At 35.9% G+C, this 18,092-nt stretch overlaps 3 protein-coding genes, 1 long non-coding RNA gene and 1 pseudogene across 5 annotated transcripts in view; 2 read left to right on the top strand and 3 right to left on the bottom strand.

Annotated features, from left to right (window-relative positions):
• Positions 1-18,092, bottom strand: part of LOC141597281 (putative RNA-dependent RNA polymerase 5) — a 198,107-nt gene that overhangs the window by 3,673 nt on the left and 176,342 nt on the right. The gene's annotated exons all lie outside the window — the stretch shown is intronic.
• Positions 200-1,636, bottom strand: LOC141595723 (F-box/FBD/LRR-repeat protein At5g22660-like). The gene has a single exon (XM_074415688.1). The coding sequence runs from the start codon at positions 1,634-1,636 to the stop codon at positions 200-202; it is 1,437 nt and encodes a 478-aa protein (XP_074271789.1).
• LOC141595722 (uncharacterized) lies at positions 3,917-6,974 on the top strand (annotated as a pseudogene).
• On the bottom strand, positions 8,893-10,383 carry LOC141595721 (F-box/FBD/LRR-repeat protein At5g53840-like). Its single transcript, XM_074415687.1, has one exon. It carries the CDS (start codon positions 10,381-10,383, stop codon positions 8,893-8,895), a length of 1,491 nt encoding a protein of 496 aa, XP_074271788.1.
• LOC141595856 (uncharacterized) lies at positions 13,678-17,542 on the top strand. Its single transcript, XR_012522321.1, has 3 exons — positions 13,678-14,374; positions 15,413-15,503; positions 16,056-17,542. It is a non-coding gene; the product is annotated as an uncharacterized LOC141595856 (long non-coding RNA).

Below are 18,092 nucleotides of genomic sequence, written 5' to 3'. Positions count from 1 at the left end.
TTTGTAAACAAATGAATAGGACAGAGTCTTAATCCCAAAATGATTTGGGGCCGGTTGACATGAATCATCATTTAGGACCATACATGGGTGAACGCACACCTCAAAATGCGAAAAAAAAAAGAAAAACAAAAAAGTGAAAAACAAAAGTAGAATGAAACATAATAAAAAAAAGTCAGGTAAACTTATAGGTTTGAGGCTACTAAAGTAACAAGGATGTCATGGAAGGAGCAAAGTCGATACCTTCTTCAGCTAATACGCTGCGATCGGGACTATAGAATTCAACTTGGGACTGTGGAGAACACCTAGGGACCTTGAACACTTCCTTGATTAAGTGTAGTTCATTGTAGCTTGCTGAACTATATCCTGTCACGTCTCGATGATGATGAGGAATGATAGTGAATTTAAGCAGCTCCAGAACCTCGGCATTGGCTAACAAGTACTTAAGTAGGGGCAATAACATATCCTCAAGCCCAACAACAAAGCCGTGTGCTAATATCTCGATTCTCTTGACACGAGTTACTAGACATTGAGGTGCGGAATCAGGTATTAACCAATTATGCTTTATTGGTTCTAAATATTCGGATAAGTCGAAGATAAGGACCTCTAAGATAGGGCATTGTTGGAGTAAAACCAAGCCTTCTTGGTCCTCCAATTCGTTTAAATCACGACATACCTTAAACCGTAAATGAGTCAGGCACCTGAAGGTTGTTGAAGCTATGGAAGGTGCCGGGTTCTGATAAGCAGCAGTAGTGAGTGATCTTACACCGGAAAGAACACTGAAAAGGTTGGAAGGCAGGAAGATATCTCTACCTTGGTGATCAGTCCATTGAGAAATTGAACAAGTAAGCAACGCAGTTGGGGAATCGACAAACGATATTTTGTAAGGCAGCGCTTTGTAGTAGATGTATTTGTTGGCATGAAAGCTCAGGTACTCCAATTTAGGTGCATCGATTACAACATGAATGGGATCAGAACACTGCATCTCCAATCGCTTCAAATTCCGATTTGATAAGTTAATAATGGTAGGATTTTCATTCCAAGTAATATACGGTAAATAAATTTTACAGGAGAAAACTTCAAGCGACGGGGAAGAAGATACAAGCTTTTCTAAAATCCAAGGAGTATAACACTGTAAATCGACACAAACTCTTTTCAAATTAGGGAGATGAAACGATGAATTACGATATTTATCATTGTCATAGCCGACCCTAAACAAGCATAAATTAAATTCAAGGACTTCCAAAGAAGGTGCTTGGAAAATCCAAAGTGGTGTACCCCGAAACATACCCGATTCATGTGGATCGAGTACTATTCTCAATTTTCGAAGATGGTTTTTGTGACGAGATGCCCAATCATACCATGAAACTAAATCATAATACTCAAACCGGTCATAACGGAGGTGGAAACTCAAACTACGAATGAACGGAGATGTTAGTTTCGGGAGGACATTCTGTACGAGAGACCGTAGGTTACCAATACAATTGATATCGATGTTGATGTCAGTGAGATGGGTCCATAGCCATCGCCATCGTCGTGATAACACGGCTGTAGCCATGGCGGTTTTTAAAGGTAGTAGAGACAGTATCTCCATTAATAGGTGGTCTGGTAATCCATTCAATCTCTCATTGCGTTCCATCCTGTTCTGCCAAAGTATATCTAAATGGAGGGTATATATATAAATATGATATTCCTAGTTAGGTTATAGTTTATACTAATTTTATTTTATTTAAAATTTTATGGTATTATAATTTGATGAAAAAATTATATTTAAGCAAATAATAAAAGTTTAATTAAGAAAATCTAATTTATTTCCTTATTTAAGCCGTTGTACTTAGGAAAACTTATGTTTCCTATTTTCTCAGTATAAAGGATTATTATTATCTACTTTAACTAGCTTAAAACCCGTGCAAAATTACACGGGCATATATAAAAACATTTGAAAATGTTATAATTAAATAATATTTTGTTTAGATTTATAATGTAAGTTTGTAATTTGCATTATAAATTTTTTGCAAAAATCTATATAAAAAAATTAGAATTTTCTACATGGTGCCCTAGTATTTTTACGAATTTTATGTGGTACCCCTTACTTTTCAAAAATATCAGTGGTACCCCTACACTTTATGAAAACATCTTAAAATACACAAAATGTTCTAATCCTCCACTTTTAAATGTTTTGCTTTTGCATTTTTAATTGATTTTTTGGCAATAATTTATCATGTATCTACTCACCTTATTTTACCCTAAAAGTCCCCAAGGAATTGTTTTTTTTTTTTTTTTTTGCAGGAAGGAACATTAAATTAAGAAGAACACAGTTCAAAAGATCCAAAGTACAAACTAGGGAGGGGGGTCTGGTGAAAGGGGAGTACAAACGTGTGACAAGTCCGAGGAGTATACAGCCGAGACAAAAGATGGTACAGAGTTCCATACAGATAAGCCACTAAGTTTGGTTCAACTCATAAAGGTATGAGGTATGAGTTTGGAATGGGCTAAACTCATACCAAGTGTTTGTTTGGCAAAAATAGAGGTTTCATACCCATACCTCAAACCCTTGAGGTATGGGTTTCTCATACCCAAGGGGGGAGGTGGGTATGAGTTTGATACCCATGGGTATCAAGTAATAAAACCAAAAAACATGAAAAAAACTTAAATGAAACATTTTAAATGAAATTGTTTTTACATTTATTTGATCAACTCTTCATTTTCATGATTGTTTAGTATCAAAATAATTATTTTTAATGTTGTATTTTAGATTTTTTTAACTTTGATGAAGTTCGATCTCATTCCACCCAAAATTGAAACAAACACATGGTATGAGGAATTAAGTTCCAAACCCATACCATCCGGGTATGATTCCTGATTCCAAACTCATACCCACGCGCAAACCAAACACATATTTGAATCTTTAATGGCCTGTTTGGAAACAAGTATTTCATTTGCAATCCCGGATTTGGCCCAAATATGGTGTTTGGGCTGATTGCATAATTTGGATTTGGATTTGGTTGAAATCCTATCAAATTCTAAAGACTAATAAAACGGCCCATTCCAAATCCACACCCTTACCCCCCGTATTCCAAATTACAACTCCACTCCACAGTCCACATCTCCCTCATCTCGATTCATCAACATCAATTTTATCGACAAAGTTCACCCCCAATTTCTAGGGTTCGTGCGATTTTTCTTGGGTTTATAATCATCGTTTTTCTTCTCATCAACATCCATCAGAGCAATTCAAGTATGTTTACGCCTCTTTTAATTTTTCTAGGTTTAAATTTCTAATTACTCTTTGCTAAATTATGATTTGTTTGTTGAAATTTATCGTTTCATTGTTCATTGAATAGCTGATATTCGATTTTTTTTTGTGTATTGAAGTTTATAGTTTGATTAGTTGATTGAATTGTTGATATTCGATTTTTGTGGGTTGAAATGTATCGTATGATTAGTTGATTTTCAATTTTTGTGAGTTCAATTAATTTTTCGATGTAGTAATTTTTCAATTGTTCTATGCTTCGTAATTTTTCGATTTGTTCTATACTTGTGTTTCGAATTAATTTGTCGTAAAACATAATTGAGGTGAATAATAATTAGTAGGCCAAGAGTGACAAAGTTGTTTTTTCCGCAAATATGTTGGATAAACTCTCTGGATCTTTCTGCAAATTTATCGTTTCATTTGTTATTTTGTTCATTGAATAGCTGCAGCTTGATTTTGTGTTGAAATGTATCGTATTATTAGTTGTTTTTGAACTTTTCTATGCTTCTGATTTGCTTCAATTTGTCGTAAATGTGCGCCTTATTTGCCAGTGAATTGAGAGTTGAATGCTGATGGAATGAGTGAAAAAACTAAACAAAAAAAAAATGAACTATTTACATGATATAAACTCATTATAATTTTTCAGATTTGCGAGTATTGAGTAATATGGCGGGTAATAATGAAAGGGAATCACAGAAACGTGTCAGAATAGAAGAAGAAGAAGATGATGATATGGAGCTTTTCACGCTAGTTGTGGGTTATGTTGTCGTTATAGTAGGAGCGTTGAGTTACAAAAGGTATAAGATTAGGGATTTGGCTCGGAACGAACACGAACGTTCACAAAAAAGAGCAATATGGTTAGATACATTAAGAAACAATAGAAAATGTCAAGAGCAATTGCGTTTCGATAGGCGTTGTTTTGAGAAATTATGTAGGATTCTGAGATCAAAGGGTGGGTTAATTACCTCTAGAAACGTGACTAATGAAGAAGTTGTCGCATTTTTTCTCCACGCCCTTGCTCACAATTTGAAAAACCGAACTATTCAAGCTCTTTTTGCACGATCAGGAGAAACCATGAGTCACCAATTTCACACGGTGCTCCGAGCTGTTTTAAAAATAGGAAAATACTACGTAAAGGAAATTGATACTACCACTAGTTTTGTCAATGATCCAAAATTTAAATGGTTTGAGGGTGTGGTTGGCGCCCTTGACGGCACTCATATAGATATGACTGTCCCTTTAGAGGATCGAGGTAGGTATCGGGATAGAAATGGTCACATTAGCACAAATGTTTTAGCAGCTTGTGATCCAGATCTCTGTTTTACATATGTTCTACCCGGGTGGGAAGGGTCCGCTTCTGATCAACTTGTCCTCCGCGACGCTCTTCAAAGGCATGCTTATAATCTTAAAGTACCAAAGGATAAGTATTTTCTTGTGGACTTAGAGTATACCAATGGTGAAGGTTTCTTAGCTCCATATAAAGGTATAAGATACCACTTAAATTTATGGCGAGGGAACACCCCAACAAATTCCAAAGAGCTTTTTAACTTGCGCCATTCGTCAGCTCGTAACACAATTGAACGAGCATTTGGTTGCATGAAAAAGCGTTGGGCTATTATGAGGACCAGTAGCTTTATGGTAAAAAAAAACCCAAGTCAGAATCATAAATGCTTGTGTCATTCTACACAACTTCTTAAGATTTGAAAAAATGGATGAAACGACGCTAATGAATGAAGTAGAACAAGATTTACAAAATGCAGTGGTACAAGAAGAGGATGGTGGAGAAGATTATGTAGTGAGTGTTAGACAAACAGAAGAGTGGAATAAGTTTAGAGACGATCTTGCAGCAAAAATGTGGAACAATTATCGAGCTAGGAGGGGTATCTGACTATCCTCTAACTCCTTAAAAAAGAGGAAAATGATGGTGGTAAGTAGTCATAAAAAACTCTTCATTTTAGATTATGCTTCCAAGTCATGTTTATAAAACTTCATTCAATTCTTCTCTGAAAAACATGAGTTTGTTTGCTTATTCTGTCTAAAATCTTGCAGCAAAAATGATTGTCTTTCTTTGGTTAAAAGAAACTGTAGAACATTATTTGACAGTTTCTGCTCAGTTTTTCTTTGCTGATCTGTTAGTTTGAGTCTGTAGAACATTGTTTGAGTCTTGATCTGTATTGTGACAGTTTCTCTCTTCTTCGATTTTCTTTGCTGATCTGTCGTGATTCTTTGTTTCACCCTAACTTGAATGTTCTTGGAGCTTATATTGTGTTGAGTTACATAGCAGGGGCCATCAGTAGGAGCTTATCATCCCACTTGATTTAATGTTGTAGATTCTGACCTATCTTTTTATAGGTGATGGCTGAAAAAAGAAAGCAAGTTTTGGTTCCTACACAACCCAAGAAGAGAGGATATATTTCTTGGAATAGCCAAATGGATGCTCTTTTAATTTCAGTGTTGTATAATCAAGTAAGTCAAGGAAACAAGGGAGATGGAGATTGGAAGCCTCAAGCCTACCAAGCGGTGGTAGATGAGGTAAGAAGCAAGCTAAATGTATCCGTTACTACTGAAAATGTGAGGAATCGTGTCAGGATTTGGAGAAGGCACTATGAAACTATCATGGAGATAAGAACCAAAACTAAATTCAAGTGGGATGAGGAGAGAAAGATGGTGTTAGTATCAAGTGACGATCAGGATGAATGGGATACATATATCAAGGTAATCCGTCTGCCTTCTATTCTATTTTTTTTTTGTTCTGGTTACCTGCTTAATTATGATCAAAGATTGTACTGGCATATTCCTTTTCGACTGTACGGAGGGATATTTCTTTTGCAGTCTGTTAGGTGAACGTTGGATTATATTGCTTCATTAATAGCATTCGTAGCTGCGGTGACATCTAATGTGGCATTGCTAGTTTTCATGGCCATTGCATTAGTGACAGTAACTGTATCATATAGTTACAGATTTACATTTTACAGTGCAATCTGTGATCATAATTAAGCATTTAAGCATCATCATACACCTGTATGAGTTAGGTTCAGCTTGTGTATGAGATTGTCAAATTGGTTAGCTGCAGTACAATGGCAGATGCATAGTTGTAGTTCAGCTTGTGGGACTTTAATGTATTATGTGAGCAGACCTTGTATTTTATCAGATTATTTTATTATAAGCTTTTGAGTTGAGACCTTGTTTATCAGACTAACATGTATTTATCAGACTAACATGTATGTGTCTTTTTTCTGCATACTCATTGTAGGCCAACCCACCTGCTTCATCTTATGCCAATAAATATATCGAGCATTGGGATAATATATCGATATTACTTGGATCCGATAGAGCTGTTGGTGATGGAGGGGAGCACTATAAAGAGGGTACTACTATGATGGATGAGGAAGCATGTGATGGTTCGACTTCTAGCATCGATACTACTTCAACAAGCTCCAAAAAGAAGCAAAAAAGTGATAGTCTAGCTGATGCGGTTACTCAAGTTGCTAACACACTCCAAAGTTATGTTGAAGCTAGACTAAAAGCAACTCCAACTTTGAGAGGAAAAGAGGTATTTGATGAGGTTTCCAAAGTTGTTGGCATCCTACGTCCTCAGATTCTACAAGCCGTAAGTATGTTCGTGGAGGCGCCGGTGAAATTTCAAGTTCTCAAAGACCTTCCGAGTGATCAAAAATTAGATTGGATTTTGCTTTGTCTTGATGAGCGTAATCGAGCATTCTAGTTGAAACTGTAAACCGAATTTGAGCATTCTATTTTGTATTGCGGAAAATTTTAGCCTAAAAAACCTTGCAATATGAGTTAACTATTGAGTTTGGATCAAATTTGGATTCTCAAATTCTTTGTATTGCCAAATATAAAAATTGGATTTCAAATTCTAAATTTCAAATCCCTTGTTTCCCAAACAAAGAATTTGAATTTGAGATTCATGATTTCACATTTCTAATTTGAGATTGGTCATTTAAAATGAAATTCAAGTATCCAAACGGGGTCTAAAGAGAATTTGGAGATGGCATCCGCAACACGATTTGTGGACCTTTTCTCAAAGATGATTTTTACGGAATGTGAGACTTTTAATCGAACCCTGCACTCCAAAATGATTTTCATATGAACCGTTTAAACGCAACTTTGGCTGTTGTTTTGGCATTGTTCTTTTCTTGCACGGACTACAAATACCTTTGCTATTCCCTTCTGTTCTCCTTTCGACATCTCTTTCCAAAAACTAGAAAATCACACACACCATTTTTCTCTCAATCAGTCTGTCACCATTTTTCTGTCAATCTGTAATTTATCGAACCTGATTCATATCTATTTTTAATTAGTTTGATTTCATTTCACTTCCTCCTTTCCCGTCTCTTATTCCCTTTCCCCTTTTCTCCTTCTCGGCTGCTTATTTCAAAAGAGATGCTGCATTTATCGAAACTGATTGATTGATTGTTCGAATTTGATATTTTTCAGCTTCCGGATTAGAAGTGATGGATTTTGTCAAAACATTAGCAGCATAGATAACCTTGTAAATAGTTAATGAATACGAAATCGAACAAATTGAGTTCCTTCCAGTTAACAACTATTGAAATGCTGGAACTGTAAAAGCCCCGGTTATCCTCTTGTTTACACAAGTTTCTGGTTTTCCTCTTCCAGTTAACAACTTGCGTAATCTGATCTTAAAGCATACTATACTTGTTTACGCAACTTTCTGGTTTTCCTCTTGTTTAAACCTTATTTAAGTCGAAAAGCCAAGAGACGATTAATAAGCAGCACTTTCACGTTTCAATGACATCAATGCATCACAGCAACTGAACTACTGAACTAGACAATAAATCTAAAACAAAATTAGGACAACAAATCTCACAAATGGTATTCTGATTAGCGGACGCATGTTCAAAAACCTTGGTGAAGAAATGGTAGACAGGCGAGACTCAAAATCTCGTGCTAAAGACCGTGGAGTTCGAGTCCTCTTCAAGGCATAAACTCGAGAATGCTGATTGAATTCCAAGATCTCGAATTGGTATATCAGTAGACCCGCTGACGCACTTGTGTAAACTTGGTCCATAAAAGCTCTTGCTTCTTTTAACCCTTCTTTTGACCCGTCGCCAACCCAAATCTACAACATAGTAACGGATAAGTAGAGAAACATAAATATTCTCTCCGTCTCATTCATTTGTTGACTTTGGTTATTCTTTGTAACCAAATGAATAGGACAAAAAAGGGAGTATAAAATAATGCAAAACAACAACAACAACAACAACAACAACAACAATAGAGCCTTAATCCCAATATAATTTGGGGTCGGCTGACATGAATCGTCCTTTAGAACCGTTCATGGGTAAACGCATACCTCAGCCTACGAAAAAAATACTCCCTCTGTTCCGGTCAATCGTTGTCATTTGGTTTTGGCACAAAGACCAAGGAAAGAAAATGGGGCCAATTACTAAATGACAAGTGGACCAAATTTATTGTTAATGATAAAATTGCTTTTTAAATTCATTCTTAAAATAGAAAGGACAACAATTGACTGAGACACCCAAAATGGAAAAAGGACAACAAATGAGCGGAACGGAGGGAGTAGAAAAGAAAAAGTGAAAAACAAAGGGGAGTGAAACATAATACAAAAGCGAGATAAACTTATAGGTTTGAGACTACTAAAGTAACAAGGAAGGAGCAAAGTCGATACCTTCTTCAGCTAATACGCTGCGATCGGGACTATAGAATTCAACTTTTGACTGTGGAGAACACCTAGGGACCTTGAACACATCCTTGATCAATTGTACTTCATTGTAGCTTTCTGAACTATATCCTGTCACGTCTCGACGAGGAGGAGGAATGATAGTGATTTTAAGCAGCTCCAGAACCTTGGCATTGCCTAACAAGTACTTAAGTAGGGGAAATAACATATCCTCAAGCCCAACAACAATTGGGTGCGCTAATATCTCGATTCTCTTGACACGAGTTACTAGACATTGAGGTGTGGAATCAGGTATTGACCAATTATGGTTTTTTGGTTGTAAATATTCGGATAAGTCGAAGGTAAGGACCTCTAAGATTGGGCATTGTTGGAGTAAAGCCAAGCCTTCCAAGTCCTCCGCCTCGTTTAAATCACGACGCAGCAAAAACCGTAAACGAGTCAGGCTCCTGAAGGTTATCGGAGCTATTAAAGGTGTCGGGTTCTGGTCAGCAGTAGTCAATGATCTTACACCGGAAATAACACTGAAAAGGTTGGAAGGAAGGAAGATATCTCTACCTTGGCGATCAGTCCATGGAGAAATTGAACAAGTAAGCAACGCGGTTGGGGAATCCACAAACGATATTTTGTAAGACAACGTTGTGCGGTAGCTGGACTTGTTGACATGTAAGTACAGGTACTCCAATTTAGGTGCATCGATTACTATATGGATAGGATGAGACAACTCCATCACCAATTGTTTCAGATTCCGACTTGACAAGTTAACAATAATAGGATTATTATCATTCGCAGTAGTCGGTAAAAAAATTGAACAGGACAAAACTTCAAGCGAAGGGGAACAAGATACAAGCTTTTCCAATATCCAAGGATTGTCGCAAAATAAATTAACAGTAACTTTTTTCAAATTAGGGAGATGAAACGATGAATTACGATACTTAACAAGGTCATAGCCAAACACAAACCACACAGAAAGTTCAAGGACTTCCAAAGACGGTGTTTGGAATATCCAAAGCGGAACTTCCGAAAACAACGTACCCGGCCAATAATTTGGGTTAAGTAATACTCTCAATTTTCGAAGATGGTTTTTATGACCAGATGCCCACTCATACCATGAAACTATATTATCCGTGTTGTATTTCTCTTCTCCATTATCCTGATCATGATTTTCAAATCCGTCATAACGGAGGTGGAAACTCAAATTACGAATGAACGGAGAAGTTAGTTTCGGGAGGACATTCTGTACGAGAGACCGTAAGTTACCAAGACTATTAGGGTGAGTGTAAGTAGGGTACGAGGTGATATCGATGTTGATGTCAGTTAGATGGGTCCATAGCCATCGCCATCGTCGTGATAACACCGCTGTAGCCATGGCGGTTTTTAAAGGTAGTAGAGACAGTATCTCCAGTAACAGGTGGTCTGGTAACCCATTCAATCTCTCGTTGCGTTTCATTCTGTTCTGTCGAATCGAGTTTTCTCGAAATAGTATATTAGAATGGAGGGTGTATATATATAAATATCGGTATTCCTAGTTAGGTTATAGTTTATAGTAATTTTATTTTATTGTATTTTATTTAAAAGTTTATAGTAGTATTATAATTTGATGTAAAAATTATATATAATGAAATAATAAAAGTTTAGTTAAGAAAATCTAATTTATTTCCTTATTTAAGTGGTTGAACTTAGGTAAACTTGTTATTTTTCCTATTTACTTAGAGCAACTCCAATGGTAACATGTAGCTTGTCTTTCCCATCACTTTTCTAAACAACATAGTTTTCGAGCTACATCGTCTTTTAATATTAAACTACAATACATTGTATGCCCCACATAACATTAAATATTATATTTTAAATTATTTTCTTATTTTTTAATTGATTATTTTTTCCATTTAAATGTCAAGCCTTGTAACTTGGTAGAGTTACAATGGCTTACAAGGAGTATGCTCACCATTGAAGACGAAACATATTATTTTTCGTCTCCAATGGTAAGCATACTGCTTGACAATTTTTAATAATTACAAGCAAGTCCCTAAATACAACTATTGGAGTTACCCTAATAGCCCACTTAAAGAAAATGTATTGCTCGAGCAATAAATTTTTTTTTTTTCAAGTTAACATTATTGTGTCACACTATTACTACTTTCCTAGTGCAAATCTTGATTCATCTTAGTATAAAGCAGAGTATTATCTATTTTAATATTCCGTGGACATTGACTATGTTGAGTTATTGCCTCTACGGCTCTACTACACAATGTATTTCCTAAATTAAGTTCGCCTTACATCCCTTGCTTGGGTTTGAATCTCCGTCTTAGTGATTCTGACATCGAAGAGTATGTTCGTCATGTTTGCTTATTACTACATTTGAATTATAATTTCTGTCTTATGCTTTTAATTTGGTATGGGATGAATGTATTTATTTAGACAACAGATCATCACATACCGCCATTCCGGTTCAAGTTTGACTTCAGTTCTATGCAATCTGCCAAAGAATTTCAGCACGCTCTGTTAGCAACAATGTCCAACGCTACAAACTCAAAGACGAGGCAAACCGCATCACATTCCATTTAATTGTTTCGAAATCTGGTCTTCATGTTAAAAACTAATCTAGAAAAATCTAGAGTTAAAACATAAAAATCTTCTATGACTACACTTTCATGTATCTAGATTGTTTCATGTAAAAATCTAGGCTATTGGTCTAGAGATTTCTGAAATGTACAAAAATGTATAAGAGGAAGGCATGTCATGAAACCACCGACATAATATGCCTATAAATAGGCAGTGTAGTTGCTTGTAACAAGTAAGAAGATATCAAATAAACAAATCAATAACAAAACATTCACATTCACAAACAATCAGCTCTCCCTCATTTCTAATACCTTGCCCATACACAAATACATTTCTAATACCTTGCCCATACACATTTACTTGTTTATGCAACTTTCTGGTTTTCCTCTTGCTTGAAGCTTATTTAAGTCGAAAAGCCAAGAGGCGATTAATAAGCAGCACTTTCAATGACATCCATGCATCACAACAAGTGAACTACTAAACTAGACAACAAATCTAAAACAAAATTAAGATAAATTATTACTTAATACCTTAAAAAATACATAAGTTTTACAAATTAATTACTGTAAGCAAATCCGTCAACAAGTGAACTACTGAACCTCGAACAATCTTTCGATCAATGGTACTTCATCATAGAAAATTCATAGTTCATACGCCCCTACACCATACTGGTCCTAGTATTTTTAATGAGATGCATTAGAGCTCTCGCAGTTTGTTGGTATTCTGATTAGCTGATGCATGTTCAAAAATGTTGTGTATACCCGCCAACGCACTTGTGTAAACTTGGTCCATAAAAGTTCTTGCTTCTTTTGACCCTTAACTTTGCAATATCAGGTTTTCGAAATTGCAGAGAATTTCCTTACGCCAACCCAAACCTACAACACAGGAGAACAGTGATACAGAAAGTAGAGAAACATAAATATTCTCTACGTCTCATTCATTTGTTTACCTTTGTTATTCCTTGTAAAAAAATATATAGGACAGAGAGGGGGAGTATAAAATAACAAGAGCACCAACATATTAAGTTGGGATATTCTCTCGTGTATCCCTCAACTTTTTCATTTTCTAAGATGTACCTCTCTTTTCTTACAAAAAAAACATTGACCGTCAATAACTCTTGGCTACAAGGTCAGAATACGATAAAACTTTTTTTTTTTCAAATTGACCGTCTTTAAGAGGTCTTCAGTTTGAGAAAGAATTCATGGATGTCTCAACTCGTAGTCGGGAATTATGGTCGGCCAAAGTTTATTCGTTAAAAAAAACTTTGACCAACCATAACTACAGGGTACGAGTTCAAAAAGCTGTGAATTTTTTTTTCAATTACAAGGCACAAACATATTAGATGACATGAGCCTCTATTACCTTCATTTTCTTCATTTGTAACATCATCTTTTCCGACTAAGAGTGAATCATCTCTAATACTGTCCAGCATCTTCGCCAATCCTACAAAAAAAAACAATAAGCTAAATACGGATATGTTGGTCTTAAGAGAAAACGATTGAAAAACATAAATATATATTTTCATGAACTGCATAAATAATGAGACTAATAAAGTAGCAAAGTCGATACCTTCTTGACCTAATACGCTGCGATCGGGACTATAGAATTCAACTTGGGAGTGTGGAGAACACCTAGGGACCTTGAACACTTCCTTGATCAATTGTATTTCATTGTAGTTTGCTGAACTATATTGTAACACCCATAAATTTCTCATTTTGACATTTAAAATTTATTAAACCGTTTAATCACTTTATTATATATTTTTGAATTACTCGATTTAATTAATTTTATGTCAAACACGATTTTTATAAACGTATTATATAAAAGCTCGTTTATATAAAAATACGTACGATTAAATTATATCTTTAGGCATGATTTATATAATAAAATATGTATACGTATTTTTGGTCGGATAATAATAATGATTGTAATAATAATAATTTCCGTCTTAATTTTCGTCTAACATTAGACCGTCACATTTTATTTGAGAATCTTATCTTAACTCGGACCAATCGTATGTCGACAACACATATCCTATCCACCCCACACTCTACTTTCACATATTATTATATAATAGTATATATATTATTGTTATTATTTACGGAGTACTACATTATTATTATTATTATTATATATAGTATGGTTAGTAGTAGTACTACCCGTGTGACGTCCACCCTGCACACCCTTGCTTATTATTATTATTTTATAAATTATTATATATATATTAATATTATTATGTTTGTGTAGGGACTTTTGTTGTCACCTTATACGCCCCACCTCCCTTCTTTTCCCCTTCTTCTTTTGACTTTCTCTGCACAATGCACATCCAACTTTCACATATTATATTATATGTATTATTATTACAATCAATCTTCCTTGTGTTGGGTTACCATTTGTGGCTCATAATTTAAAATGATAACAAAATGGGTTAGTGGAGAAAGGGGATTACATGAATAGTATTACAAAGAGATAAAAAGTGGGTATTTTGTAAGGCAAAATGGTATCCGTCACTCCAAAGTGACGGGTATATCATGTCTACCGTAAGAATTTGTGTTATTATTATATATATTATTATCACTATTATTATTGTTGTTGTTTGTTCATGCCATCATGCGTGTCCCTGCTTATACTATTATAATTCTATTATTATTATTAAATACCTACCACTAATCGTATGATGACAAAACAAGCATAACACAACCTTTAAGCCTACATATACCTACCCATTTGAACGATAATTCAAGAACAATACAAGCAACCTTTCACGCAATTCGAGGGAGAAAAAGTGAGGGCAGGCCTTGGCAGTGCAGCAGGGAAGGGCTACGGCCATTTGTCGACGGTCATAGGCGGCTGTGGTGGTGGTTTTAGTGGCGGTAAAGGTAGTAGTTCAATCCATGCTCTGTTTTTCTCGTTTTAGAGTCGGGTTTTGGTTGGGGTTGCGTGTCTCAGGGAAGGAATAAGGGTGGTTGGTGTCGGGGTAATGGTGTTGGGTGGTCTGAGTCGCCTCTTTTGGTGGCGGTCAGGTGGGCTGTAGGTGGTGGTGGTGGTAGAGGAAGGTGGCAGCGACATGGGGGGGTGTTTAACGGGTTAGTTACGGTTTTCAGGCGAGTTCAGGTGGTTAGGATTGGGGTGGCGCCACCGTTGACTCGGGGGAGGTCGACACGGTGGTGCCATGGTGTCTAGATGCGTGGTCTGACGACGAGTAAGGTGGTGGTGATTTGACAGGTGCTAAGTGACAGTCGCGGTGGTTGTAGGATGAGGTTCAGAGGGTGTTTGGTGAGGTTTAGCGGTGAACCTGGCCATATGTCAGCCCTGGCTCGACTCGCCGGCGGCGGTCGACCAGGCTGGCGGTGGTTGTTGGTGGTGGGGTCGAAGTGGGCAGCATGTGCGGTGGCTGTCGTGGTGGTGAAGGTGGCGCGTGAAGGGTGGGGGTGAGAGCGAAGGTGTGCGTGTGTGTAGTCGGGTTTGATTCGTTGTCTTTATTATTTAAATTATCGTGTTTAGTAGTTAAATGAACTTCCGAGTTATTTAAAGACGGGTTTTCATAATTTAATCATTATATTTCGTAATGGGTCGCATTCTTAATTAATTTATTAATTCCCGAGTGCATTTAAATAATTAAAGACGGGTTAAGACGGGTTGTGAGTTGTTCAATAATTAATTCGGGTTTCTCTTAATCGAATAATTCGTTTAATCCTTTAATTATCATTTGATTTAATTCCCGAGTCATTTGAATAAATGATTCCCGAGTCAATTAAATAATTTATTTAATTTAATCCCCGAGTTGATTAAAATAATTAGAGATGGATTTTGAGTCGGGACTGGTTAAAATGGAAAGTTACTATATCGGGAAAGTTTCTATTTTGGGAGATCTCTATATTTAGTAGTTAGTAATTATATTATTATAATTGTTTTAGGTGACGAATTCGTGATGGATCGATAATCAAATTCATTGCTTTATTTTCGGGACTGCTTAAACTGCTTAATTGGATTTGCTGGCACTTTGAGGTAGGGAAATACACTTGTCCTATTATCGTCATAGTGGAATTGTGTTGACTTGAATTCCTGGTTGTTAATTTACGTTATCATTTATATTCGGAAAGGTGATTGACTGATTTGATCGTATTGAGTATGATATCACAACATCGGGTAACTGGCATGACTTTATGATTTATCAGTTCAGTGAATTATATACATATTGCATTACATTAATTACTGTTGAGCATTTCATATGCATTGGAGTTGGAGGATGATGTGGTGGTGACGGTGTTGAGATACGATGTGATGTTGTGATAAGGCCCAGGCGGGTTCTGCAGGACTTGCCCTGGTGTCCTCAGCCATTGAGCTGGTATATCGACGACGGTCGATTGTTGTGTCTGCCGGGGATCGGTATGGCCGGGCGTAAGGGGATATGAGATATGAGATTGAGTTGAGATGGCGATGGAGGTGGCGGAGTATCATGCATATCATATTTATTGTTTTATTGTTTTCCCTACTCAACCTCGCGGTTGACCCTGTGTATTCGTGAACACCTGTGACGACCCAAATATTGGCGAGCAGACTTGACAGGTTAAGAGATAGAACGGGAGCTGGATGGGCGTGAGACACTGGAACAGACGACTTAGTAGCTAGATCATCATCTAGAAGACTTTCACTTTTATTTATGTTAGTTCTTGTAATTCGACGTAAAGAGGTTTTGTAATAATTAAGTTAAAATATTATATAAATTGCCTTGGAGTTTAATTTGTTATTCACTACCTCGGGAAACCGAGATGGTAACAGTCCGTTTTATTAGGGAATGTCTTGACGAGGACTTCTTTTATAAACCGGAGTGTTACAAAGTGGTATCAGAGCGAACGATCCTCAGGCCTAAACCAATGAGCCCAATGAACATAGGAAGAGTCTAAATAAAATGAACCCGGGATAGAACTGTTAGGAGCACACTACGGTAAGGTACGAGTTAGGGGCCCCCTCACACCGAACCTGTGGTCCTCTCAGTTGAACCGGAAACCATGAGTGTATACGAGAGAAAGGGTAGAATAGTGCTTGAGGTTGAACAGGAAATTCCTATATCGTTGCATAAGTGTTAATTGATCGATACATTGCTTATTGCAGGACAACGCTACGGTAAGTAAATTGTATGAATGATGTGTTGATAGTACTACTATGACTAAGTAATATGCGGTTATGTGATCCCGAAGCCATGTTAGTATAGTCTGGTGATAGTAATAAGAAACACGATAGAATTTCATATCTTTAGCCATAACAATCGTGATTTAGATATACAGAGTAGATCGAGATGCGAAGGGTATTTATGGGATAGATGTTTACGTAAGTACAATGTTGGATTTAAGTCAGGACGGATTAGTATCGATAGTATAGTTGTAGGAATTGGGACATAGAAAATGAATGACATAGTGCTGAAACTCGTTTTGGTTGATGTTACTCTTTAATTGACCTTACTACCATTTCTTTTCTGTTTGTTGCCTATCGATAAAAATTTTATGGGAAACAGCCTCGTGAGTTAGTGATCATTTGACGTTGGTTTCACACTTATATGACATACGGATTATGAGTAATAAATACCTTAGTGAACTGTGGTTAGGAAGTTCTTGTGCAGTGATGTTTAACCCACGATTCTATAAAAGAAAATCCTCATTTAAATTGTGTTAATAATTCTCGCATAATTCCAACTCCACCGATCATAAAATTCACATGTGTTTTCAAATTGATAAGCCACGAAAAATCTTGATGTCTCAATATTAAATAATAAGTTTTGCAAACTGACCCAAGTTTCAGACCAATTACTGTCACATGCTTGTCTTGATCAATTGAATTACAAAATTCTTTTAAAAATGGAATTCTTGTGCTTTAAACCTAATTCTTTTTCCCTGTGTTTTTAACTCTCCGTGTTTTATAAAAGTAATATGAATCAAGTTTTATTCGAACGGTTATTTGTTCGTGGTCTTTGGAAGTTACAACGTGAATCATGACTTGTAAAATGTGCGTTCTATGTTGAGTTTTCATACAATTGCTTGGTTATTTCATGAGCCTTATTAATGTGACCTTATAATGTTTTTATATGATGATAGTAGCACGCATGTTCAGTAGTTATGTATCTTAACAAGTGATAAAATTAAAGTTTAGTTGATAATTTTAGTTGAAGTTCTTGAAAGAATTTTGATTCTTACGATAAGTGACCTTTTAAATGTTTTGGTTACCGATTCCAAAGATCCGGATTTGTTTTATATAACCTTTCACTTCTACTTTCAAGTTTCGAGGACGAAACTTTTTAAAAGATGGGGTGATTGTAACACCCATAAATTTCTCATTTTGACATTTAAAATTTATTAAACCGTTTAATCACTTTATTATATATTTTTGAATTACTCGATTTAATTAATTTTATGTCAAACACGATTTTTATAAACGTATTATATAAAAGCTCGTTTATATAAAAATACGTACGATTAAATTATATCTTTAGGCATGATTTATATAATAAAATATGTATACGTATTTTTGGTCGGATAATAATAATGATTGTAATAATAATAATTTCCGTCTTAATTTTCGTCTAACATTAGACCGTCACAT

Source organism: Silene latifolia, chromosome 8 (assembly GCF_048544455.1).
Source record: "Silene latifolia isolate original U9 population chromosome 8, ASM4854445v1, whole genome shotgun sequence".
Taxonomy (NCBI): domain Eukaryota; kingdom Viridiplantae; phylum Streptophyta; class Magnoliopsida; order Caryophyllales; family Caryophyllaceae; genus Silene; species Silene latifolia.
This window is presented reverse-complemented; position numbering and strand designations above follow the sequence as displayed.

Excerpts from the sequence above, each read along its gene's own strand:
- LOC141595723 (XM_074415688.1), bottom strand. The coding sequence starts at position 1,636 with ATGGAACGCAATGAGAGATTGAATGGATTACCAGACCACCTATTAATG.
- LOC141595721 (XM_074415687.1), bottom strand. The coding sequence starts at position 10,383 with ATGAAACGCAACGAGAGATTGAATGGGTTACCAGACCACCTGTTACTG.